We start from the raw sequence: 27,541 nt of genomic DNA, 5'->3' as shown, positions 1-27,541 counted from the left end.
TTGCATAAAGAAGAAAATCCTCTTGCCAGCTACTAACTGATCCAAAGAGATTTCAGCAGAGATGGAATGAGTTTTCAATGAGGAGAGACTCAGCTGGGCAGGCTGGAACTCCTCCCTGCCCCTGCACAGAAAACAAGGGCTGTGGGGTAAATCCTGCAACAGTTGGAAACGTTTTGGGACAGCCAGGAATAAAAATAAATCTGTTCTGTATTGCTGAATGCTTGGGTAGTAACAGGATGTGAGATTAAAAGTCAATAAATGCAAAGAAGAAATGTGAGAAAAACAACAATACACACAATAACAAGGTACCAGGTAAAGAGAAGGTGAAGTTATCAGAGCCTCAATCCTCATAACTCCCATACCTTATAAAAAGAGAAGAGGAATTCAGAAGGAAGGCAACTGCCACTCTAAATCCCCTGGGCACCCAAATCTCGTGTGATCACAACAGTTCTGGGCTCTTCCAGCTTAGAAAAAGAACAATTATGAGAAAAAAGGATCAGCACAAAGCTACAAGGTCTTCAAGAGGTGAGTCCTCTGCTCTGACAGGTGACATGAGGGTCTCCTTAATCACGTCCAGCACAAAGAAAGTGAAGAGGGGAACATTTTCAATATGCCTTAAAAAATAAGAATTTGGTTGAACCAAATGAAGTTCAGCAGAACTTTTAAAGAAAGGGATTTTTAAAAACTGAGTAATTCCACTGCAGACCTCATTGGCTGAGGGTATTTTACACCCCAGGCTATCAAAGTGCTCAAAAAGAAACCAAGTCAATGGGAGAAAAGCTCTTCAAGGGCTGTTTAAGGGCCAGACCTCTGGCTCAGGACATCCTCAAGACAATCAGGACATTCCCATCCTCCCCCTGTTCAGGCAGAGCTGTTCAATAGCTGCCCTGCTCATACTTTTTTTTTTTTTCCCCTCAACCATTGCCCAAGACCAGAGGATTAAGGTTTCAGGTTGAAGCTCCTGTCACTTTCATTGCATCTGACACCCAAGAGACCCAAAGTGAACACAAAACACTTCACTAGAACTGGGAAACTTCATTATTCTCCAGCACAGGTAAATGGAAAAGATTCCTAATTATTAATTCTAAATGAAGCAGCAGCTGCAGTAACAATTTACAGTGCAGTGTTATCAGTTTAGCTGAAACACTTTCCCCTGCCCCATCTGTTTACCTGATCCATGAAAAAAAGGAGAGAAAAAAAGCAGGAAACCAGCTTGCCTTTTCCAGACATAATTGGATTCAGTGTTCTATTTCTACAAGATAATGCAATTACCCCCCATAAAACCAACAGATGAATACAGCAAGGATCTGTTCAATTTAAAAACAAAACAAGGCACCAGGTAAAAATGTTTCTGTATATTCTGTTTCTGAGATTTTTTTTTTGTTTTATTTATTGCACTAAGGAACAGCAGGGCAGTTTCACAATCTCACTTTCTGCTTTGAAAAGGTCTGTAGTATCACTCTGAAAGAGGATTTTCATCATTGGACTTGAACGTTGTAGTTTCATTTGGTAATAAGACAGCACGGACATTAAAAAAAAAATATTAAAAAAATCATCATTTAAATTCATTGCTTTGTGGACAATTCAACTTCTATCACAATGACACACACTTGAGATTAAAGCAAGGTGGAAATACACAAGTCTCTGCCCCATGCACATAGCAGGGAAAAGATGAACCAGATAGAAAAAAAAAACCGTATTAAAAAAAACCCAGAACTGCTCTTTTTGCATTTGTGTCCATGAAGTCATCACTTAAAACCAACGTCACCTACAGGTAAACCACGTGGCACTTCAGCTCCTGCCATGCCCTTGGCAGCTACAGCTGGGCTATGGTGAGAGTGGGGTGCATGAGTCCAAATGAGGTGCTACAAAGCCCAGCCTAAAGCAGAGCCCTAGCACTACAGCTACTCCCAACACCTACTTGAAGATGACGGCTGTTCCTTATGCTGTGCAAAGTCAAAACTTTCCATAATCCTGTGATTTTTTACATTAGCTTACATGTAATTCTTTAATTTCAGTGTCCCAGTAAAATATAAGAAAACAGTCTTTCCACAAGTATAAAGTGTGGAAATTATTTTTTTAAAAAGAGGGGGGACTCGTCGTTTCCTAACGCGAATGTGACCATCGGGTTCCGGATTGAATCTTGGAAAGAGGTTCTCCTTGGAAAGAATCCATGATCTGTGGCTTTTGCATGCACTTAACTGGAGCAAAGCTTGCAGAATTGTCTTCTTAAGAGCTCACCAGGACATAAATCATGCTGGAAAATAGAATAAAGATATTAAGCTTCACCATTTGATTGCTGTTATACATCTAATTGGACAGATCTGTGTGAGGTGCATGGACTGACTGGAGATTTCACACAGACACCTGAAGGGCTCTATAAAGCATGACAGGAACTGCTGCAACACCAGTTCTTTACTCTAAAAATATCACAGTTCCAGTAATATTTGTAATATGTTTATAATAATCCAGAAAATGCTGTGGGTGGATTATGATCTTTTGCTGAAAAGAACAAGCTGGAGCTTCCAGGTCTTCAAATCAGCAATTCCAACCAAACTAAGACTTGTGTTTTAAAACAGAACAAATGAAGTTTGTGGAATCCATTTCAGGAAAGGTGGGACTATATAAATATATACATTGCTATGTACAACATTTCTCTTTTGCATTGAGCCCACGACTTCAGACAGGAGACAGAGGGGAAAAACTTACCCATATAGGTAGTAAAAAAATGATAGAAGGTAGAATGCTAATTTGCACCATCCTTCTTTCTGGCAATAGGCTAAAATATCTGCATTCATGATGGTTGTAGGATCATATAGCCCAGGGCCACTCATCACAGGTCTACTCATGTACCTGCAAGTGATGCACAGTTCAGTTTTGTGGTGATGTTGGTGGGAAAGATCAGTTCCTGCCCCCCCACCCCTCAGGTAATACCAGAACTGAGATGTGGGATCACAGCCCTCACAGTGGGGTCTCTCAGCTCTGTGTAGCAACACAGAGCTCCAAACCTCACTCACAGGTGCTGCCCTGACAGCTTACCTGGGCCTAAAACCCCAATCAACTCCTGTGCACCAAACAGAACTGGACAAATTAATACATAAATGAAAAACTGGGATTCTGCATGGCTGGAAAAGTTGGGGAAGAGACCAGCACATAACCCTGTGTAACCCACAGCCTCTGGGCATGCACACAACACGCTGCCTGCCCTGCTGCAGCTCTCACAGCTCAATACAGAACGATCCTGGAACTGTGGTTTTAACACCAGCAGCAGGAGCAGTGCCCCTCCTCCTCCTCCTCTTCCTCCCCATCACACCAGGACCAGCACCCACACAGCCCTGCAGTGACAGCTGGGTCACCTTCCAGCACCTCCCAGCACAGGGAGAGGTGGAGCCCACCACTTGGTGCCATTTCTGCTGCCACTCCTCACCGTGTGCACCTCTGACCCATCAGATACCTCCAGCACACCCACAGCCTGGGGCTGGCATGAGAGAGAATAAAATAATAAAAAGTGGCAGAGAAAGCAAAGGGATGGCTCTTATTTTACAGCCATGACATAAACTTTCTCAGCATCACCTCAGAAAGCATCTTTAGTTGCCAAAGACACAGGACACTGAACAAGAAGAATGAGAAGATGAGCACAGAGACACCAGACTCATCAATATTACCTCCAAATATGATAAGCCAACAAAGGCATATTGAGACCCAGTGTCAGCCACTCTGCTGCACAGAGAAACATAACACAGAAGAATGCATGGATGAGGTACTCTGGAAGTACAAGCTGGAAAAGAAAAAGATGAGTTAGAAGTTTTGATTATTGGAAGCAAAAATGTGTGGTGTTTTATTTAGTTTGGAGGTAAGCTATTGTTTAATAAAACATTACTAGAAACAACACTAACAAGAACAAGACTGCAGCAAGTGAAAGCAGCAACCAGCAGTACCTGCCTTGCTGTTTTCATGTTGATATTCATAAACCAAGAAGAAAACTTTATAAAAGTAAATGCTCAGGTGGCTATTTATTTTTTTTTTATTGCTTCTATTAAACTCGAGTGCACTGCTAACAGATTCCACACATGATACACAACCTTCAGAACAGGAGAGATCACTGAGATATTTCTGCTCATGCACTGGAGAAATATCAGTAGGACACATGCTCCATTGGACAGTTTGTAGGCAAAAAAGATGTTTTGTGCTTTCCTATTTTACAGCTTTGTTTTGTTATTAACACATTACACAATTTTTCACACTCTTGCCAAAACACTCCAGGCAGAGCTTTACCAGGAGGGGCAGCAGCCAGCTCTGTGTGTCCTTCACAAGGGCCCCATATTCATGCTTTAGAGCACCATGCTTTCCAGCAGAAGCCCCCAGAGTTAATCATCAGTTGACTATGAAATCACATGAAGCATGAAATGCCAGGTAATATCTGTGTTATTAACAGCAGTAACAGGTTCAATGCATGCAAAGAGCCACCAAAATCTCACACCCACCCCAAGAGTACAAATTTGCTCAAGATCACCTTCAAGTGACATCATTTACTCCTTTAGCACACGATTCAGAAAGAAATAAATCAGAAAGAAATCTCGAAGCTTTTCAGCTCACCACTCAGAACCACTGAAACATCTCCTCATGCAAAACACTCCAATTCTACCTGGAGCAGAATGTGCACACACACCTGACAGATTCTGCCCCTCTCCTGTGCTGTGACAGATCTGAGGGATGACAACACTGAAGTTTCAGTGGTTTGTACTTTTTTTTTTTTTTCTCTCTATTCAGAGTTTTCTTTTAGACCCTCAAAGTCACAGAATCGTTGGACTTGGAGGGACCTCTGGAGATCATCTAGTCCAAACCCCCTGCCAAAGCAGGACTGCCTGGAGCATATTCCCCAGGACTGCATCCAGTGGGTTTGGAAAGTCTCCAGAGGAGGCTCCCTGGACAGCCAGGGCTCTGCCACCCTCACAGTAAGGTTTTTCCTCATGTTTAGGTGGAATTTCCTGTGTTTCAGCTTGTGCCCTTTGCCCCTTGTCCTGTCCCTGGGCACTACTGAAGAGTGGCTCCATCCTCCTGACACAAACATATATTTACAAACATAGATATTTACAGACACTGATAAAGTCTCCTCTCAGTCTCCTCATCTCCAAGCTGAACAGTTCCAGCTTCTCAACCTTTCCTTCTAAGAAAAATGCTCCACTCCCCCAATCATCTTTGTTGCCCTCTGCCGGGCTCTCTCCACCAGTTCCCTGCCTCTCTTGAACTGGGGAGCCCGGAGTTGGACACAGTATTCCAGCCGTGGGCAGAATGGGGGTAGACCACACTCTTACACCCCAGAGCACCCTTTGCCTTCTCAGCCATGAGGGCACAATGCTGGCTGGTGGTTAAATTGTTGTCTACTGGGACTCCAAGATCCTTCTCCTCAAGGCTGCTCTCCAGCAGGTCAGACACTGACCTGTCCTGGTGCTTCAGGTTGTTCCTCCCCAGGTGCAGGACCCTAAACTTGCCCTTGTTCAACCTCATCAGGTTCCTCTCTGCCCAACTCTCCAGGTCCCACTGGATGGCAGCACAACCCTCTGGTGTTCCAGCCCCTCCTCTCAGTTTGTATCATCAGCCAAGGTGCTGAGGACACACTCTGTCCCCTCTGTCCAGGTCAGCAGTGAACATAGAAATCATAGAATTGGCTGGGTTGGAAGGGACCTCAGAGCTCATCAAGTCCAACCCTTGATCCACTCCCACTGCAGTTCCCAGCCCATGGCACTCAGTGCCACATCCAGGCTCTTTGGAAATAGCTCCAGACACGGAGAATCCACTACTTCCCTGGGCAGCCCATTCCAATGCCTGATCACCCTCTCCAGAAAGAAATTCTTTCTCATCTCCAACCTAAACCTCCCCTGGCACAACTTGAGACCCTGCCCTCTTGTCTTGTCGAACATGTTGAACAAGACCAAGAGTGCTGACCCCTGGGGACACTGCTGCTTCCAGGCCTCCACTGATCACCCCCCCTGAGCTCTGTCACTCCCCCAGCTCTCCATCCACTCATCTAACCCACACTTCCAGAGCTCCCTAATGAAAAGAGAGACCAAAGCCTTGCTGAAGTCAAGGGAGATAATATCCCCTGCTCTGCCTTTATCTAACCAAGTCTGGAAGACAGCACAGAAGGCAACCAAGTTGGTCAAGCATGATTTCCCCTTGGTGAATCCATGTTCACCACTCCCACAAAATATATTCCTAGAAATCTAAATACTACCAACCAACAGACATTCTCACTACCTGCTTTGTTATAACATTCTGCTTCTCTAAATTAACAACATATATTAAAAAAAAAGCAAACTTGGATCAACAACAACAAAAATAAGCTGTCACACATGGAATGTTTCAAGTCAGTATTTCTGTCCAGATCCTTCTTTGTATACTTACCATTGACAAATTGGTAATTTTTTAGAGAAGAAGAAGAACCACCCTATCCAAAACACAATGGGTTTGGCAGCCTGCTGGAACAGATTTACAGGCTCTGACAACCTGTAGTTTGTTTAAACACACCTCTCAAAAGACATTTTCCTTTATCTTTTTGTTACACCCTACTCCCACACCAAAATACCTGTCTGTCTCTAACCTACCACACTTTATCCTCCCGGGCTGACTAAAGGAAAAGGAACCACTTCATTTTCTACCCTGATACTTAGCAGAGAAGTGAGGGAGGGAGAATCACGTTGCTGAGAAGAGGCACTGCTATAATGGGAGCAGAGAAGAAAAGGCATCAACCATGTACTAAGCAGTTACTATTTTGGGCTCAATTCCTACCAGAATCTGTGATTTTTATTTCTTTTTACAGAAAAACAACTCTTCAGTGTGTCTGTGCAGCACCATTTACCAGATCCCCTCAAGAGTCTGGCCCTTAACTTCACTTTTAATCTGCTTTCAGAAGAACAGCAAGCATGAGGTGATTAATTATTATCAATTCACAAAGCTATCATATAAATACACACTACATGCACGTGGGTTAACAGGAGGTTAAGGTCAGAGTTCAACATGCTCATCAGAACACCCCAAAGGTTGTGGCAAGGTCATAATGCACAAATGGCATGAGAATTTGCCCTTCCCATACTGCAGCAGAAATGACTGTAGGACAAACCAAGCAAGGGAAACTGTTAGATGCACAGCAGGACACCTCCCTCCCCAGGGTGCAAACCTCTGCCTGTCACCTCTGCTCCTCACCCCTCCTACCATTCTCAAGCTGTAACACTCACTGCAAATTGATGTCATGTCTAACACACACTGCCCCCCATCCCCAGTCTGTCAATTTGGGGTTTTTTTGCAAAATTTACTCAACTCTCCAAATCACAATAAATTTGCAGTCCAGGCACGTGTTCCACCTCAGCCTGGGCACCCCAAGCCAAAGGAAAAACCATGAGAAACACACCAAAAAATCCTGTTATATCAAACTATTGCTCTATAACAAGCACCCCTTTTATTACTGGCCTGTTACAAGTAAATAGTTTGTCTCTTTCACAGAGCAAGGAGTGTCGGAGTTGCATCCAAGAGGGGACACCAAGATACACCCCCTGAACCTGGAACATACAACAAAGTAGTAAGATAATGCCTAACACTTTATGCCCACCTAAATCCTCAAGCAAGATGAGAATTTACTTGGTCAGTGCTTAAAAAACCAACTGGTCTCCTGTCATCTCAGAGCTCAGTAGCTTTTGCTTGCAAAATACTATTTATTTCTCTCTAAAGTTACTTCAGCTAGTAGAGAGGACATGTAGAACAGGCATGTAACAGTTTTCCCCACTTCACTGGGTAAGCAAGCAGAATTGTTTTGCAGGGAATATGGAAACCCATGAAGTTGTTACCAACCCCAGCAAACAAATAATGAGCAGATGAACAGGCACACTAAACAGAACAGCTTAATAGTATTACAAATGTTCCTAACAAAATGAAAGGGAAGTGGCATTAAAAACATTAAACTGAAAAGCAGTACACACCTTCATTGCAATTTTGACTCTTTTAATCTTTTTGACCTTTTCAACTGTCTTTGTGCCGAAAATGTGGAAAGCAGATTGAAAAAATGTTAGTATGACAGCTGACAAGATCACCAGCAGATTAATAACAGTCAGAATACTCAAGTTGAAAGCAAAGAATCAGACAAATGATTTTTCCTAGCCCTTCTACTGAACAGCCAGGTTTTGTCCACCCAGATGCAACTCCATTGCCTAATTTGGGTATACCAAGATAACATCAAAACCAAGCAATTTACAGACATCTATTAAAAAAAAATGTTCAGCATGCAACTTACAGGGTTGAGTGTGTTACATTGGTCTATGGGATTCTTATAATCCGTTTTCAGCTCATCAAATGCTATAATCTAGAAAAAAAAAAGAAATAGTTGTGATCCTTCAGTCTAGCAGCAACAATTTGTTTTATCCATTAAAAGATACAGTGCCATAATTTCTCCTGAGTACATTCAAAAGTCATAGCCCCACAGGTAAAACATCTGCAATAAAAGGTTATACAAACAAGAAAGCAGAAGATACTTCAGGCATTCACCAAACCTCTGCCCACACTCTTGCTTTTTTACCTCCCCACCAGCAACAAATTCCTAACATCTCTTTCAGCAGTTTTTAACCCAGCTCGCTGAGTAGAGACACCTTGAAGTGACTCTTTTGTTGTCAGCAAGAACCTGAGGATGGGTTTGCTAATGAAGAAAAACAACAGTGACCTTAAGAAGCCAAATGTTTTGTCTCATTACTCTCAGAATAAATGCTGATGCTGTGTATATGTCCAAAAGGGGCATCTATTAAAAAGAACATACAAAAAACCTCTGCTTTTTAATACCATAAAAATCAAAGATGCAGCATGAAACACAGACAAAAAGCCACACCTACATATATCATACCAAACATTCAAAAAGTCTTAAAACAGAACAAGTTATTATCAGGATGAGATTCATTGCTATTCATATCAGCCCCAATATGCTCAGAGAACGGGGCTGAGATTACAACAGAGCAGTTTTTGCTAAGGGTAACTACAAAGCCTGAAACAGAGCCAAGAACAACATCCTCTGCAGTCCTCTCCCAGAGCAGTATCTCCCAGCTGATCCAGGGCAGGGTCCTGGCTCTCCCTGTGGCAGGTTCAAGAGAGAAAACTCTCAAAGACAGAACAAAGGGGAAGAAATCTCAAAGATGAAGTCTTAATTTAATGCATGAAAAGAATGGCACACTTCAACTCATTATTTCTGTCACAGAAGCAGCCAAACCGACTCCAGACTAAAACACTTGCAACCTCTGTGTCAAAATCCTTGCACTTGTTCCAAACACCCCTCCATGCATGGCTGTATTTTCCATCAGCATTTGAGAACCCATTTCCTCCACAGACAAACACTTCCAGACTTCCACCTCAACATGAAGGGTGGGCACCAACTGTGCTGCCTCAGGTCCCACCTCACCCGGGTCAGAGATCATAGAATCATAGAATTGGCTGGGTTGGAAGGGACCTCAGAGATCATCAAGTCCAACCCTTGATCCACTCCCACTGCAGTTCCCAGCCCATGGCACTCAGTGCCACATCCAGGCTCTTTGGAAAGATCTCCAGACACGGAGAATCCACTACTTCCCTGGGCAGCTCATTCCAATGACTGATCACCCTCTCCAGAAAGAAATTCTTTCTCATCTCCAACCTAAACCTCCCCTGGCACAACTTGAGACCCTGCCCTCGTCTTGCTGAGAGTTGCCTGGGAAAAGAGCCCAAACCCCCCCTGGCTCCAACCTCCTTTCAGGGAGTTGGAGAGAGTGATGAGGTCTCCCCTGAGCCTCCTCTTCTCCAGCCTCAACACCCCCAGCTCCCTCAGCCTCTCCTCATAGGGTCTGTGCTCGAGTCCCTTCAACAGCCTGGTTGCCCTCCTTTGGACCTGCTCCAGCACCTCAATCTCCTTCCTGAGCTGAGGGGCCCAGAACTGGACACAGGACTCAAGCTGTGGCCTCACCAGAGCTGAGTACAGAGATGCCTCTGGGCACCCCACAGCCTCTGAGCTGGGAGGAGAAGCCCTCCAGGAGCCTCCAGGCTGGGAGGAGATCTTTGGAAGCCTCCCGAAAGGAGGAAGAGATCTCCGGGAGCCTCCAACCCTCTTCTCCCGGTGGGTTTCTCACAGGGGCTCCCCCCGCCCGCCGCCCATCGCGGTTTCACAGCCGCTTCCAGAGCGGCCGTGCCGTCTCCTCCTCCTCCCCCTGTGCTCCCGGAGGTGTCCCGGGGGCGGTGATCGGTTTGGGAACCGCCCCGGCACCCACACAAAGAGCGGGCATGGAGCCCTTCCAGGCACCGGCCCGTTGTCCCCCGCGGGAGAGACGGACCGGGGAGCGGGAAGAGCGGGAAGGAAGGGCGGCTCCTGAGGGAAGGGCAGCACCGGCAGCACCCGGGTGATGGACACGGAACCAACCGCCCCTCAGGCGGCGGAGGAGGTGCAGGAGGAGGATGAGCAGGAGGAAGGGAAAGAGCCCAAGAGCCCCGCACTCACATGCCAGATGGCGAAGAAGATGAGTGCGGCGGTGAGGAGCAGCGCCAGCATGTAGCAGAAGGCGGCGAAGGTGAAGGCCATGGCGGCGGGGCCCGGGGAGCCGCGGCGGGGCGGGAGCGGAGCGGGGGCTGCCGGGAGCGAACCCTTCACCCCCGGAACCGCCGCCAGAGCGCTCCCTGCCGGGGACCGCCGGAACGGCGACAGCTTCCACAGGGCTGAGGGAAGTGGTGGGTTCCATCCCAGGAAACGCCGGGGCTCCGTGAGGGCATCCAACCCCCAAGGGAGCGAAGAGTGAGGAAACGGGAGCAGGAGTAGATTTGGAAGTGGAGTTTGTCCTGAAGGTAGATGTTTACCAGGTGAATATGGGGGAGGCAGGCGCGCAATCATAGTAAATCGTTCAAGGGACCTTAAAAATTATCCAGTTCCCACCCCTGCCATGGTTAGGGACACTTCCCACCAGCCCAGGTTGCTCCAAGCCCCATCCAACCTGGGCTGAGACACTGCCAGGGATGGGGCAGCCACAGCTTCTCTGGGAAACCTGGCACAGGGGCTCAGCACCCTCACAACAAACTATTCCTTCCTCACATCTCATCTCTCTTCCATCTGGAAACTCTTCCCCCTCATCCCATCCCTCCCTGTCCTTGTCCCAAGTCCCTCCCCAGCTTTCCTGGAGCCCCTTCAGGCACTGGAAGGTGCTCTAAGGTCTCCCCATTGCAGCCTTCTCTTCTCCAGCCTCAACACCCCCAACTCTCTCAGCCTGGCTCCAGAGCAGAGCTGCTCCAGCCCTCCCAGCAGCTCCAGGGCCTCCTCTGGACTCACTCCAACACCTCCATCTCCTTCTGGGCTTGGGGACCCCAGAACTGGACCCAGCATGCAGGGGGGGTCTGAACAGAATCCCCTCCCTGGCCCTGCAGCTGACCCAGTTTGCCTTTCAGGTTTCCCAGCACACAGCACCAGCTCACACTGAGCTTCTCACCAACCAACCCCCCAGGGCAGTGTTGTTTTGGGAGGGATTGGCCGGTGAGAATGAGAATGGCTGGAGAAAAGGGAGATGGCAAATTTCTCTTAGGAAGAAATAGCACAGAAGGGTGTGCTGGGTGTGCCCTAGGGAAGGGGGTAACAAGTTTACATCACCCCAAATTGATAAAAAAAACAAACAAATAAATAAATAAAACCCCCAGTAAGAAAACAAATACTTGGAGAATTGGAGGAGAGCATCACATATTTTCCTTTCACAAGTTCATATAAAAGTCATTTCAGTTTTAAGCAATGATACCTTTAAATGAAGTCTGGGTGGTATTTCTGCAAGCATTTCCTCCAGACACACAGCATAAGTTATGACTTCCATCAAACTAACAGTTGCCAAATCATAAATAATATTTTCCAATGATATCTGCCAGAAAGCTTTACACAGAGCTGAGTGTTACAATGAGAGATGAGCAGAAATTTTCTCTCCTTCCCCAAAACAAGAGGGCAAACTTTAGCAAATGAGCTGCCCTTTGGAAATCAGTTTTTGCAAACATCAAGTTGAGCTTTTGTTATAAAATCACTCATCCACGAAGTACTCCCATAAAACCACTGCAGTGTCATGAAGAATGAAACTTCAGTGAGAAACTTAGAACCCAGATTGAAAAATTAACCTTAGTGAACATTAATTCAAAGGTAAGAAAACAAAAGAAAGGGTGAGTGTACGGCAAGCACTGCCCCAGAAATTCTCCCATCCCTTTCCAAGATGCCCACTGGGCAATAAGAACACCAGTAAGAGCTGAGCCTGTTGTTTCCTTCCACCTTGGGATACAGGATGGATCAGGAAGAGGTCATCCAATGTTCCTGTTGTGTGGAAGGCAATGTGTACAGTGAGGGGCAGCCCTCCAGAAACAGAGGGTTCAGTTGTGCCAAAGCTGAAACTCTTGAGCTGTGGCCATCTGACCACCTCATCCCTCACCCCTGAGGTGTTAGAAACAACTGCAAGTTACTTGTCTACACAGGACTTGTTTCATGCTTCATTAGGCTTTAATTATTAGCATGCTGTTAATTTCTTACCCTGAGCATCCTCAAGCCATACAGAGGCACTTTTTCCCAAGGCCATTTGACTGGACTTTGCTGGGTGAGCTGCTGCTCAGGGTTCCAGGTCCCTGTTTCATGTTTTTCCAAAGCCATCTAGAAAGGTTACTTGCCTTAAAAAACCTGTGGGAGGTACAGAAACAGAGGATGTGTGAGAGATGCTGTTAAAACCTTGGGACTGGGGAATGCTGGTTCTTGACAGCAACATGGAAAAGAGCAGTTTGATCCCTTTGAGGTAGATATGAGCTCTAAAAGGCAGCCAGAGATAGTGGAGCATCCCTGCTTTAACTCTGTGCTTACAGCCTTGAGACAAAACCCTGCAGAATCACAGAAGCCTTGGCACTAAGTCTGTTAACATTGTTCATGAAGAAGCTCTCTGGCTCCCTGCAGGAGGCTCACCCATTACACAGGAAGACCCATTACACAGGTGCTTCAAGACATAAATAAGCACTAAGGTCTAAGCAACTGTTCCTGTGTGCCTGGGCTGGCCACCACAATGCTGTCAGCAACATCACAGCTGCTTGAATACCTGAGATATTGAAGTGGTGAGATTTCCTTCAGAGCTGGAACAGATGCTGATGGGTTTGGACTGAGATGCATCATCTGTGGTGGCTGAAACACAGGGAAAGACAAGAAAAACAAATGATCTGTTCTGCACCCAAATAATCAGTGGTGTTGCTATGCTGCTGATTATATTCTGTGTTCTTGTACACCAGAATGCTGTGCAACAGGGAGGTGTGGTGCCAGAAATCAAAAGGTGTGTCAGCCATGTCCTTGCATTTGCAATTAATACTGGTCCTGCTTCGAGGGATGCAATGTTTTATTTCCTCTGATGCTTCCATGCCACTGAGGTGCAATTATCTTGTCAGGAAAAGTGGAAGGCAGCTGTAATCTTGTGCAACAAAGATTTGTTCATTGCAGGATTTCTTGTATTACAGATTGTCTTTTTAAGATAACACAAAAGGAAATGAAAAGCAAATTCTGCAGAGAAGGGTCTAATCAAGTCTCATTCCATTAAGGTATTTGGGATCTCAAATCAAACAACTACTGAATATCTTCTTAGAATTTTCTCCAATTAAATTTTGTAAACAATGTAAGAAGGACACAGTAGAGATCTGGAGATGGCCTGCAGCTTTTAATACACTTTCCTTTGAGCCTGGACTCACTGAGCTTAATCCTGATTGGAATCCCAAGGGAAAATGTCTGTTCAGTTCATCTTAAATCCCTCTCAAGTATTTGTCCTTATCAGAAAGCAGTCATATAATCAGTCATAATTCAGAGAGTTACAGGCTGTTCATAAGGAAGATTTAGCTGAAGAAAGATGTCTCTGGCAGGTCATTACACCAGTGCTTTGGCAGAGAGCTGGGAGGGAAGATTACAGAGCAATTTCTCTGAATTATCATGGGCTAATGTAAATCTTCAACATTACAAATAATATCCCTGGAAAAAAAAAAAACACAGTCATTTCAGTTATGGATTTCAGGGAAGAATTTCTTCCTATTGCACTCAGTAATAGAAGTCCTGGTGACTTCAATAAAAACTTCACTTACTGGGTTTTCAGGAGAGGAAAATGAATATTTCCAAGTAGCTTTAATGTAGCTTAGCAGAGGTCACCTTCCTGCACAGCTTTTAAATACCTGTCAGAAGAAGCAAAAGCACAACATCTCTGCATGCACTTACCTCACTTACATGCTAACAGACATCAGGATGGAGGATGTTGTTACACTGCTCAATCTTTGATCAACAGGATGAAAAGATCCTTGGACTTGTCAGTGCACCAACTTCCCCTCCAAAGCAACAAATACTCTTTCCTGTCCTGCTGATAAACTCATCTTTAGAACCCCTGTTTAGCCTCTACCATTAGGTTTGTAAGCACAGATACAAATTAAGGTTATAAATTCCTTTGTACATGGGAAGGGAGAAAAAAAAAGCTGAAGGGAAACAAGAATCTTGTTTAAAAACCCATTTCAAAACTCAGGCACTGTCAGTCATCTCACCACATCTCAGTACAGAATCCACTCATGGCCTCAATCCCTCCAACATTTACTGTCAGATGGCAACAGTTTTGATTTAATAGGCTAAATACTGAATAATTAACTGTCCTTTTAATAACAGGGTTTGTTTTTCTCTTGCTGTGCTCCTGTTCGTGGCTATCTGTACAATCCTGACCCTATACCTTAATTCCAGCATGTGATGAGGCAAAGGGGCCAATAATTTTTTTCAAGAAACTCATTTATATCATGTTTCAGGATTCATCTGCTCATTGACAACCTAACAGATTAGGGATTTTCCAAAACATCATCCATTAGCCTCACTGCAGCAGTGATGACTCTGAAAATGTCATCCTTAGTCCTTAGCTCTTCAAAGAGTAACATCAAATGCTGATCAAACATAAACCAGTGCCACAATATAAATAAACTAATAATAAACTGAATAAATTAAATATAAAATATAATATAATGATATAGGTTGATTATTATATTATATAACTATATTAATGTAATTTATTAAATGTATATTATTAAATTTATTATATTTATCATTATAGACTGTTATTGTATTAATGTATTAAATATTATATTATAGAATTATATTGATTATATATAATACATAAATATAAGAATATAATATAATTAAATATTAAATATTAAATATTCATTAAGTAAGTAAATAAATAAACTAAATAAACTGATGCTCAAACCATGGTAGTAGCATTTGAGGATGGCATCACTCCTGGTACTGAATGGCAGCACCTAATGAAGGTTCCCTTGTTAATTATTTCACTGCTAATCATTTTAGCAGAAACACCATCACCACTGGATATGGTGGGAAGATGTCATCAAGATGGAGTCAGAGCAGCTACTCCTTGAGGCAAATGAGGAATTCACTCTTCCACCAGCTGTTTTATCATTATTATTTCTGCCCTAAACTAGGGAAGATACCTGTAACTTCTGCTTGGTATCAAAACCAAAAGCTGATAAGCACTCAGTGTCTTGTTAACACCCAGGAGACACCAAGCCTGCTTATCACAACCTTGAGCAGCTCTTGCAGTCCCCTGCAGATCAGCAGCATGCTTGAAAATTTGGGAGAAAAACCAGAGAAGGATGGGACATGGTAGACTTTGGTCTGTCCCATGGTGCCTCAAGTATGGCACCTTCAGGCCCAGTGTGTATTTACAGACTTGAATCACACTAAATAAAACTTCAAAAGCCTTCATCTACATCTAAATTCCTTTACAAATCTTGCTTTTGATTTCTCCAGCCATATCCAGGCTATTAAATCAGCTCAAGGCTCTTCCAGTGCTAGAAATCCACCCCTTCTTGGTTGTTCTTAAATCAAGTCCTGTCCCATGCTGCCTCTGGGTCAGTACCAGTTCCCCATCAGGAACCTCAGGCCCAGAGATGAGGGTGGGGGTGGCTGTGTCACACTCCACATCTGCCTTCCCAGGCTGTGGGGACAGGGTCACAGAGCCAACAGCTCCAAGATCCTGAGATTAAACTGCAGCAAGGAGAGTCAAGAGCAGCAGTGTACAGAATAAAGATACAAAAGTTCTCTGTAAAAATGAATACAGGTCTGCTCCAGAGACAGGGAAAGGAGGCTTATATCAGACTGAACTTCCAGACCTTGGAATGAGGCCATCCAAGAAAAAAAGTGATGTTGAGTGGATGCATCTATTTTTCTATTCTCCCATTAATACAGCTACACAAGGTTTTGTACTTGTGAACCAAACAATTGCACATTCACAGCTGGAGGTAGGGTATGAATATTGTCTCTATCTGATCCCTGCTGGTCACAGAGCCAACAGCTCCAAGATCTTGAGACTAAACTGCAGCAAGGAGAGTCAAGAGCAGCAGTGTACAGAATAAAGATACAAAAGTTCTCTGTAAAAATGAATACAGGTCTGCTCCAGAGACAGGGAAAGGAGGCTTATATCAGACTGAACTTCCAGACCTTGGAATGAGGCCATCCAAGAAAAAAAGTGATGTTGAGTGGATGCATCTATTTTTCTGTTCTCCCATTAATACAGCTACACAAGGTTTTGTACTTGTGAACCAAACAATTGCACATTCACAGCTGGAGGTAGGGTATAAATATTGTCCCTAGCTGATCCCTGTTGGTCACAGAGCCAACAGCTCCAAGATCCTGAGATTAAACTGCAGCAAGGAGAGTCAAGAGCAGCAGTGTACAGAATAAAGATACAAAAGTTCTCTGAGTACAGGTCTGCTTCAGGGCAGAGACAGGGAAAGCAGTATCAGACTGTACTTCCAGACCTTGGAATGAGGCCATCCAAGAAAAAAAAAACAAAAAAAAAAGGCTTTGAGTGGATGCATCTATTTATCTATTCTCCCATTAATACAGCTATACAAGGTTTTGTACTTCTGAACCAAACAATTGCACATTCACAGTTGGAGGTAGGGTATAAGTATTGTCTGTAGCTGATCCCTGTTGGTCACAGAGCCAACAGCTCCAAGATCTTGAGACTAAACTGCAGCAAGGAGAGTCAAGACCAGCAGTGTACAGAATAAAGATACAAAAGTTCTCTGTAAAATGAGTACAGCTCTTCTCCAGAAACAGGGAAAGGAGGCTTATATCAGACTGAACTTCCAGACCTTGGAATGAGGCCATCCAAGAAAAAAAGTGATGTTGAGTGGATGCATCTATTTTTCTATTCTCCCATTAATACAGCTACACAAGGTTTTGTACTTGTGAACCAAACAATTGCACATTCACAGCTGGAGGTAGGGTATAAATATTGTCTCTATCTGATCCCTGCTGGTCACAGAGCCAACAGCTCCAAGATCTTGAGACTAAACTGCAGCAAGGAGAGTCAAGAGCAGCAGTGTACAGAGTAAAGATACAAAAGTTCTCTGTAAAATGAGTACAGCTCTTCTCCAGAAACAGGGAAAGGAGGCTTATATCAGACTGAACTTCCAGACCTTGGAATGAGGCCATCCAAGAGAAAAAGTGATGTTGAGTGGATGCATCTATTTTTCTATTCTCCCATTAATACAGCTACACAAGGTTTTGTACTTGTGAACCAAACAATTGCACATTCACAGTTGGAGGTAGGGTATAAGTATTGTCTGTAGCTGATCCCTTGATCCAGTTGTCCTAGCTGAATTAATCACACTCACAAGTCAATCCAGGATTTGTTGCTGGCAGAGCAGATGGCCAGGCAGACTGCACTGGATGTGAGCAAGGCACATCCTCCTTCCAATTATCCAGCAGAATTTTCCAGTGGCGGTTATTTAAAATTAGACATCATTTTGAAGAAAAGCTAAATCCCCCTCATTCACCTCAATAAGGGCACTGACCCCAAACTTTCTGCTCTAATTCTGTCCTCCAAGGCCAGTGCAGGATGGTTGGTGCCCCTTCCCTTTTCAACTGCCTATTTTCTGCCCTATTTTCTTCAGCTGTCTTCTCATTTCCTGCAGAGAAGAGGTGACAACAGCAGCTGCTGGTGGAGCAGGGATTTCTCTGGTGCTTTGTGTTACTTGTAGAGCTGAGCACTGCAGAAAGGGGAAGAGAAGCTTCATGCTCCAAGCTGCCTGCCATGGCACGTAGCAGAAGGAATGGTTAACAGAGCACCTTTCAAAAAGCCTTGATGGGGCTTCCCCACTGCAGTAGTAAATTTGCTGTGCAAGACAGTCCTGCTGTTTTCCCTGTGTTCACATCTGTTCTGCATTCAGAGTCTTTCTGCCTGGTAATTGCTCTCTTCTCCCCTCTTTGTCTCCTGCTGAGGAACTGCTGGAGCTGTCAGGGGAGTTTCAGCTGAGCTCAATCTGTCTGAGATGTCTCACTTAGCAGCAAAGGTGAAGGAGGTTAACCAAGAGTGTGTTTGCAGGCCCTGAAAGAATGAAACATGACAAAAGAGCCCAGAGGAGACAATCCCCCTGTGGTTTGACAAAATGGACCGTGCTGATGAACTACATCTATGCAAAGGGATTAAAATCATCTGCTTCACTTTATAGGTGCAGTACAGAGAAGACACAAAGCCTCATCAAACCAAGGTGAGGCTGTACAAGGCACTGGGTTTGGGGACTGCCTGTTATCTCCACAAAGCACACAATCCTACTGTCACCAAAAGGAAAAGCAGATAAGGTAGAAAGCCCGTGGGAACTCAGAGGGAACTGGTGGTTGAGTTTACATTGACAGGAATACAACAACTTCCCATGCCAGCAGTGTTCTAACCACAACTGGGAGACAATTCAAGAGCTTTGCCTGCAAGGAGCAGGTAAGGGGCTTGGGGGAGCCCATTATCACCAGACCCTTTATAGAATCACAGAATTGGCTGGGTTGGAAGGGACCTCAGAGATCATCAAGTCCAACCCTTGATCCACTCCCACTGCAGTTCCCAGCCCATGGCACTCAGTGCCACATCCAGGCTCTTTGGAAATATCTCCAGACATGGAGAATCCACTACTTCCCTGGGCAGCCCATTCCAATGCCTGAGCACCCTCTCCAGAAAGAAATTCTTTCTCATCTCCAACCTAAACCTCCCCTGGCACAACTTGAGACCCTGCCCTCTTGTCTTGCTGAGAGTTGCCTGGGAAAAGAGCCCAACCCCCCCCCCCCGGCCCCAACCTCCTTTCAGGGAGTTGGAGAGAGTGATGAGGTCTCCCCTGAGCCTCCTCTTCTCCAGCCTCAACACCCCCAGCTCCCTCAGCCCTTCCTCACAGGAATTCTGCTGGATCCCTTCACAGCCTCCTTGCTCTTCTCTGGACCTGCTCCAGCACCTCAATCTCCTTCCTGAGCTGAGGGGCCCAGAACTGGACACAGGACTCAAGCTGTGGCCTCCCCAGGGCTGAGCACAGGGGCAGAATCCCTTCCCTGGACCTGCTGGCCATGCTGTTCCTGTTCACTTGCTGTCCCTCTCACCACCAGGAGATGCTGACAGCTGGGCAGTTCCAGCTCCTCTAGAAACAACTACATTTCTCTTTTTCTCTGCACCATCCCCAAAGACCCTGCCAAGTCAAGAGATCTCAGCAAACTCTTCCTAGCCCTGTCTGAGCCCTCTATTCACATCCCCAGAAGGAAAAGCAGCAGCTGTGGCGTACATCAAGATTTACAGTGCACCAGAGGTTTTCCATTTTCCATCTTATTCCCTTCTCTAGCTTTGACTTTCATGCCCTTTCCATAGATTACAAGTCAATGACCTTTCCTGAATGAAAGCAGCTGCTTTCCACTTGGTTTCTTTAGAACTCCTTGCACTTTTTAGTCAGCTTTTGTTTTTACCATCTCAGTGATGTAGCACCACCACATCTATCAGTAAGCTATCACCTCCTATTGCTCATTAGACACACTGCATGAACACCAGGGGTGCCAGGGGGCTCCACAGGTGACCTCCCTCTCCTGTGAGAGCTGTTTATTTCCTTTTTCCCCCTCCTGCCCTCTCATCAGCTGTTCCTGAGAACCACTCTTCACCCACTACCTCTCTCAGCTGTTTTATTTCAGAGCTTTTTGGCAGCAGATTTTGTCACTGGGTCACCTCAGTGACCAAGATGTCATCCAAGAGCCAGATGTGCTGAAGCTGTGAGGTATTTTCTCCTTCACAGAGCTCTCACCTGAGAGAAAAAGGATTTACTTCCATTCTTTCACCAGCAGCCCATTCATCCTGCTTTTCAGCATTGGTAGAAACAATCTGGGTCAGCTACCACAGCTGAATTCCTTGGATTATCTTCAGCAGCTTTTCCAAAAATACAGCAAAAAAGAAATCTCCAGGAAAGTAAGAAAGTCATCAAGAAGGAGGAAAGGGAGTGCTTTGATCAGCTAAGCTTGGTGGTCCCCTGGGCAGTAGAAGAGATGAGCCAACAAGTGTGAGAAGGAAAAGGTGCTAGATAGAAATTTGGACTAGATGACCTTTAAAGGTCCCTTCCAACCCAAATTATTCCATTCTAATCTATGATACAACTAAGATCCTTTGATCCCTTCAGTCTCTAAGGTCTCAATCACTTAATTGCTCAGTTAGCACCTGCACTCTATATTATTGTGACCCACAGCTCCAGGTTATGTGATCCTGTGGGAGAGCTGTACTGTGGAAGTCCACGGGGACTCACAAGTGTTTGCATTTTGTGACACAAAGGTGCAAAGCAGGAGGACTGAAGTTATCCCCCCCTGCTCCATCACCTGCAGTGCTCTCCTCTCCTTGCTGCCAACCTTGACAGCAGATGGAAAGAGGAATTATTTTAGGTAGAGGGAGCACATTCAAGCCTGAAGACCAGGCTACAAGTCCAAAGCAAACTCCAGGAAGCTGAGAAAAGGAGGAATGTCATACCCCATTTTAATAGCTTTTCCCTGTCACCCATGTTAGATGTACAACTGCAATTAAAACACAGCACCAGAACCTCTTAATTAAACGTTTTATTTAAACCAATACAAGCACCATGCTTAGCAAAAAAAAAAAAAAACAACAAAATTTGGTTTAAAGTAAACATGCAATGTGAACTAGCAGAGACTAAACAGCACATGGAAGTTGTACTGGTTACTGAGATTTTTCATGGAATTGCCAGATTCTCAGAACTGGCTGTGAACACCTGCAGCACTGGTGCCAACCCTGACATGTACACAAGTCACACCAAGTCTGAATCATGTAACAAAAGCAAGAGTTCCTCTCCCCCCTTCTCATGTCCCAGCACACCTCCATTTCCCCAGTTGCTAGATGTACCTAAGGAAGGAAAAATACCTTGCACATTTCTGTTTTGAGAGTGCTGAAGGGAGTAACTGAACTTCCCTGCTTTTGGGTGTTTGATTCAGACCCTGTTACCAGTTTAGGGTTGTTTCTGGACTAGCTAGTTTACAGGTAAAAACACAAAAATGGAATCCTGGTACAAATGCCTAAGATGTTCCTTTGGAGAAGTGAAAAGGTGTCAAGACCCACATTATTGCCTCTTTGACAGATACACACAGCTTTCATGAGACTAGAAACACAATTAAACCATCAAATACCACCATTTACTTTTTGTTGTTGTTGTTAAAAATATTCAAACAATACAAGTAATTTATGGGCTGACATGCAAACTCATGCTTTAACTCATCTTACCATCAATTAGCAGGATTACAAGAGCTGTATCCCAGCCATCTAGTTAATATTTAAAGCAAACCAGATTAATTGTGGTAGAAGTCTCCCTTTATGAGAGACCTTTAACTCTAGGCCAAAAATTTTATGGCCAACCTACTAACTCCTGAAAAATAGGAGCTCCTAAAGGAAAATGCTCAGACCTTTAGCTACAAAGGCTCCCATAGGTGGCATTTATTAATTAATTGATGTTGCCCTTTAGCTTGAACCTTCTTTAGATCTGAAAATGCAAAACAAATGGATGGTTGCAGATGGGAACCTCACTAGTAAAGCACAGAACATCCTGGCCTCCTGAACACAGACACATCTGCTTCCCACTGATCTTAAATGGGAAGCAGCAGGGAAAATACAGTTCTAATGATAAGGTGAGAAAAGGTCAGTATGAAAACCATTATTATTTGTGCAGGAAAGATTTTGACATAATTAATGTCTTGGTTTAATCAAGTAGTAGCACTAACAGTATCTCAAGAGCCTAGAGCAGTAAGCAGCAGGCAGTTGTGTCAAAACACTGCAGGAGAAACAAGGAAACCATAAACAAGCCCAGAACAGCAAACATCTTCTGTGTGCTCCTTCTCCAAGCTCTCCCAGCTGCTTCCTCACTTCCACAGCTCTGAGCAGGAGGAGGCAGAGCTACCAGACAAAGCTGTTTGAAGAATAACACCAGTGGGCTGAGCAGCAGCAGCATCTTTCACAAAAAAGTGAGCTTCACCAAAATGAAGTGAGCTTCACCAAAATGAAGTGAGCTTCACCAAAATGAAGTGAGCTTCACCAAAATGAAGTGAGCTTCACCAAAATGAAGTGAGCTTCACCAAAATGAAGTGAGCTTCACCAAAATGAAGTGAGCTTCACCAGAATAAAGTGAGCTTCACCAAAATGAAGTGAGCTTCACCAAAATGAAGTGAGCTTCACCAAAATGAAGTGAGCTTCACCAAAATGAAGTGAGCTTCACCAAAATGAAGTGAGCTTCACCAAAATAAAGTGAGCTTCACCAAAATAAAGTGAGCTTCACCAAAATAAAGTGAGCTTCACCAAAATAAAGTGAGCTTCACCAAAATAAAGTGAGCTTCAACACTGGCATCAGGATTTGTCTGCTTCCTGCAAGGCTCTGAGTGCAGCACCCGAGGCAGCAAGAACAAGTGAAAAAGAACTGAGACTGAAGATTTAACAAAAGCAGCAACATTTTCTTGGCAGAAGGTGGAGTGGTCCAGAGATGAAGAATCAAAATTAAACCATTTGACTGCAGCAGCTCTTCCCTTCTCCTCCCAAGAGAGACAGGCACCTTTTCACTGTTGTTTTGACAAGACCTGTGCAAGCAGCAGTTGGATGCTGGCAGCCCACCAGTGTACAAAGTACAATGCCAATGATTAATCCAGTTTTCCCCACTGCAAATCAAGCTGAGTGTTGCAAGAAGCAGCAGCCTCCCTCTCCCCCAGGCTGTCCTTACCTTCAGCACAACAAAACAAGCTCCTTGCTGTTTCAAGGCTGATGCTTAGAATGACACTATCCTTTCACAGTCTTATTTGTACAATGTTTGTCACAAAAGACATTGTTTTATTGATTTGCAGTACAGCATGATCATAAGCAACAGTTTCACAACTCTTTTTTTTTTTTTTGTCCAGGGAAATGAAATTGGTTTTCCAGTTCACCACCTTAACACAAAAATGTAATTGTAATTACAAGCATTTCTTCCCCACACTGAAAGATCAATTTAATTGGATGATTCTAACATGTATTTTGAAAAGCTCCTCTCGAGTCAGATCTGTGTGCAAATAAATGAGCAGTAACATCAAACTGAGAAGACATTTACCAACACTGAGGACTTTTGCAAATGAATTCCTTGTGATCTTGGAAGAATTAGTGTTTTAACACTAACACCTATCTTTACAAAGGAAAAAATAAACCTTTCAGCAAAGGTTTCACAGCATGAAATACTGGCCTCCAAATTGAACACTGCATTCCTTCCCACCCAACAGGTTTGTCAGGGCAGCTGTATTTTGAGGTTGTTATCAACAGGAAGATGCTCTTACACTGATACTTCTTCAGTAGCACAACAAACACTCGTGAGCAAGATAGTGAAATACTGTCACAAGTGCTCCTTTTGCCACTGCATGGACATGTCCCATATCAGACAACTACTCTAGTCAATATAAAACAGACCTGTAAAAAGACTGGTCATTTATAAAAGTTAAATACTATTTTCACATTAGAATATTTGCTGTTTCAAAGAGATGAATGGTATGGAAACAAAACCCAAATTATCACTTATGCAAAAGCTTTATCTGGAATGTAATTCTGACCAACAAGGAGATAAGAAAGAGACTGTAATTAAAGTACTCAAAAGCTACATGTGGCCAACTTTTATAACAAGAGATATAAATCATTCATTAGCATGAAAAGCTTTAACCTCCTGACTCCTACAAATGGAGTAGATGACTGGAATTTCAAAGAAAAAAGTTAGCTTTTTTGTTTGTTTTTTCACAGATGTCACCTGCAACAATAGGCACTAGGAAAAAAAATGTTACTTGGATCCTTTATGAAAGTTTTCACCAAATTCATAGTAAGTGGCAGTGTAAAATTCTCAAGTCATTTTAAAGCTAACAAATTAAAGGCACACAGTATTAACAGGTGTTCATGTAACAGGAAATGAGCAAAGAGGTAAACTTCTGAACAGTGTAATAAGTTATATATGCCAGACATCTGGTAGGAGAGTAACCAGAGTTGTAATTCAGCCCTTAGTTATCATCTAGTTCCTGTAAGACTGCATCAGCATGAGGACTGGACAGTCAAAGCTTTGCCCTGAAATTTAGTAAGACTGATTCAGTCAACTGAGGAATTACTGAAATGGCAACAATTAGCTCCAAGAATATGAAACAGTTCACATGGTCTTGATGGAAAGATAAAGGGATGGATCTGCTGTAAAAGGATTTGGTCTTTTTAAGACTAAATGCTTCCAGGGAGTAGTTTGCAAAACTGAGAAGACATGAAGTCAAAAATCTGAACAGTAAGTGACAGAAAGTACACAATTTCTGCATATAAATGGCTAGTATGTATCATAAGGATGCATTTGTAGCTCAGAAAAAGTTAGCTTCAGCTTCCAAATTATGTTTGTAGATAATTAGAAATCCAGAATTATTTTAGTTATAGAAATATTAGTCACAAGAGTGCAAAAGGAGTCCCTGCAGAGGAGTATTCCCTTTTAACAGGTACAAATAAGGAAACACCTGCAAAGATTTGTTACTTGGAGGAGACAGACCTGCTATTCTTTGCACAAACTTTGCACAAGAGAGATACTGCAGGAGACAGGTTTAAATACAGTGCATTTTTTAGATGTAAGTATTCATGTCTGGTTCCAGTATCATCAGGATGGTACATAAATACTCATGACAAAAGTTTTCTTAATGGAAGAAGCCCAGTTTCTCACGCAGCCACTCTTCAGTTAGGTCTTCTGTATTTCTTATTTCAAATACCTAAACAAAATTGCATTGGGTAAATTCCTGAGGTGATGGTTCTTGAAAGGGATAAGCACACAATCCAATCAATATCTTCCCACACAAGCTGCTTGTTCTGTAATAAACCAGTAACCAACCTAAAGCTCTCATGTGCTTGCTTGAAAGGATAAGTTTTTATTCCAAAGTAACATCAGTGGACAGGAGACTGAGAGGTGAGGAATATTACTAACTTGAACAAGATTCCTGCAGTTCTGTTTCTACACTCAATTCTTCTTCAAAAACGTGAGAGCAGGACATGTGCTACATCTCTGCACCATCTCACGTGCAGTATCTGAGCTAGGAGATTGCCTGTTTGAGAAATACAAATTAATCTAACTCCTGGGGTGAACTAAGCCCAAAGTCCAGGAATTTTGCTCAGCCTAAAATAGTTATTCCTTCTCTGAACTGAAATAAATCCATAGTATCCAGCAGCATATTGTTTTCCCTGTAAGAAACAAGCTGGGGATACTTCAGAATAGAAAGCTTGCCAAAAAACCCCAAAAAATAAACAACCCCAAAAACCACTGACCCAAAGTTTGTGGAAGTCTTAAACTTTTAACAAAGCCTTGAAGCAGAAAAGACCAAACAATACACATTTTACATTCTATATGGTGGAGTAACTGCTTTGGCTGTGGTTTTAATACCCTTGAAGTGAGGCTAATTAATTCTGCACTGCTAACTAACTGAAGCCTTGGAGATGCTCACAAATCTGCTCAGTCAGGTAAGTGAATCTTACAAATGCACAGGACATCAAAAAGGTTCTTCTAGGTAATGACACAAAGAAAAATATTTTAACTGGAAACTGCTGTTACTGTCCTGACAGCACTGAACATAAAGCTGTGTCAGCATTAAATCAGTTCTGGGTTATGCAGGTGCAAAAAGTACACCCAGGCCAAGAGAATGGATGAGAGTTTCCAAGAGTCCCAGAACAAGCTTCTCTGTGAAGCTGCTGCTTGGAATGAACTTCCCATTTAGTCCTGTCCTCAGCCATTTCAGCATTTTCATCTTCCTCAGGAAACAATTCAAGTTTTGTATCTTTTCTTCCTCATTTCTCATCTCTGCTGGAGAAGAGCTCTGGACACTGCTTCTCATATTTAGACAGTAATTCCCTACTATCAACTAACATAGATTTTTTTTTTTTTAAGATGGAAGAAACCCCAGATTTCTGTAAGAAGAACAGATCAGCTTATCAGAAATCAAGCTAATATGCAAGTCACTAAAGAAGTAAGAGGACTCTTGAGTCACATGCTGAAATCACACCAGGAGGAAGTCACAGCATGAGCTAAAATGAAACATGGCTCAGTGAGTGGCAAGAATGAAGCACATTTGAAGAGCAAGCAAGCAACTCAAACTGGACACAGGCTCTCTTCCCCAGCTTCAGAAGGAAAATGATCACAGACCTCGTTATCCACTCCTAGGCTTTCACTCAAAAGCCTTTCAGACAGAATTTATCCCACTTGACAGGTGAGAATAACTCCAACAGAGACAGTTCCCAGGCTTTCAGCCTCTTCTCATCAACTGTTCTCCCTCACTCCCTGCAAACTGCCTTCCTCCTCAAGGAATTTTTCTTTTCTACCAAAGCTGCTGGAGTTCCCAGGCATCTAAAATGCAGTCCCAACAGACCTGAAAAGTGATTTCTTGAACCTGTTGCTAATTGCTTCCACCATCTTCTGCTTCCCTACTTACTCCTCTCAACTTGGTGTCTAAATTAAAATAGAGAGGTTCTTTCTGACAAGGGACAGCTGAAGAAGCAGAAGCTCACCACTCCCTTGTTGACCCAATTTTTACTGGGATGTTAAAGGACTCAGTCAGGATAAGGAAGCCCAAAAGCAATGGTTCTGCTGGAGAACAGTGAAGTCATTTCACATTCTATGAAAAACCTGAAGTGACCACTGACTTCATTCAGCATTAATGGCTGAAAGGAAAACTGTAAGAAATCTAGTAATTTCTTTTTCTAATTTTTAATTTCTAATCAATTAAGCAGAAATTTCAAAGATCTCCAAAATTACAATTAAGTGGCTTTTTTTTTTTTAATGTATACACACACATACTTAGGCCTAGTGAATGCAGTGATTTCTTCTGGCCTCAGTACCACAGGAAGCAGACATGGAAGATGTAGAATTATCCAGCACTTAGCACATCTTAGTTATTCTGAAGGCTCTGTTCTGAAAGCATTCAACCCCAGCAACCATGCAGCACAGCAAAACTACACCACACTATGACCTAAGTCTCCTCTTCCCATCAGTAAATCAATTCCCCAGGAACACCCATCTGCAGGTTTTAGAGAACACTGCTCTCCCTGTACCCTGAAACTCCAAAAATTCCCACAACATCCCTCTCTTCAGCCTTCCTCAAACAGAATCTCTTCACAGTAATTACAAAGTCTCCTAGCCACAAGTGCAAGCAAGACTCAAA

General features: G+C 43.5%; 2 protein-coding genes across 4 annotated transcripts in view; both read right to left on the bottom strand.

The window, feature by feature from the left end:
* Positions 1-1,352: 1,352 nt before the first annotated feature.
* CNIH1 (cornichon family AMPA receptor auxiliary protein 1) lies at positions 1,353-10,658 on the bottom strand. Its single transcript, XM_030452558.1, has 5 exons — positions 10,499-10,658; positions 8,285-8,353; positions 3,666-3,778; positions 2,710-2,853; positions 1,353-2,257 (listed from the first exon to the last, which is right to left on the bottom strand). The coding sequence occupies exons 1-5, from the start codon at positions 10,577-10,579 to the stop codon at positions 2,230-2,232; spliced, it is 435 nt and encodes a 144-aa protein (XP_030308418.1). The 5' UTR covers positions 10,580-10,658; the 3' UTR covers positions 1,353-2,229.
* A 1,568-nt stretch (positions 10,659-12,226) lies between these two features.
* Positions 12,227-27,541, bottom strand: part of GMFB (glia maturation factor beta) — a 23,876-nt gene continuing 8,561 nt past the window's right edge. The window contains exons 7-8 of one of the 3 annotated variants that reach the window (XR_003987657.1): positions 12,542-12,685; positions 12,227-12,328 (exon numbers count right to left, since the gene is read on the bottom strand). Coding sequence is in view for 2 of the 3 variants with exons in the window: in XM_030452094.1 (XP_030307954.1) it covers positions 25,034-25,105 (72 nt within the window). In the remaining variant the exon portion in view is untranslated. Of the gene's footprint in view, positions 12,329-12,541; positions 12,686-23,168; positions 25,106-26,689; positions 26,968-27,541 lie in introns of those variants that run through there. The other 2 variants (XM_030452094.1, XM_030452095.1) reach the window with 2 other exon arrangements.

Source organism: Calypte anna, chromosome 5A, assembly GCF_003957555.1.
Source record: "Calypte anna isolate BGI_N300 chromosome 5A, bCalAnn1_v1.p, whole genome shotgun sequence".
In the NCBI taxonomy this organism is placed as follows: domain Eukaryota; kingdom Metazoa; phylum Chordata; class Aves; order Apodiformes; family Trochilidae; genus Calypte; species Calypte anna.
This window is presented reverse-complemented; position numbering and strand designations above follow the sequence as displayed.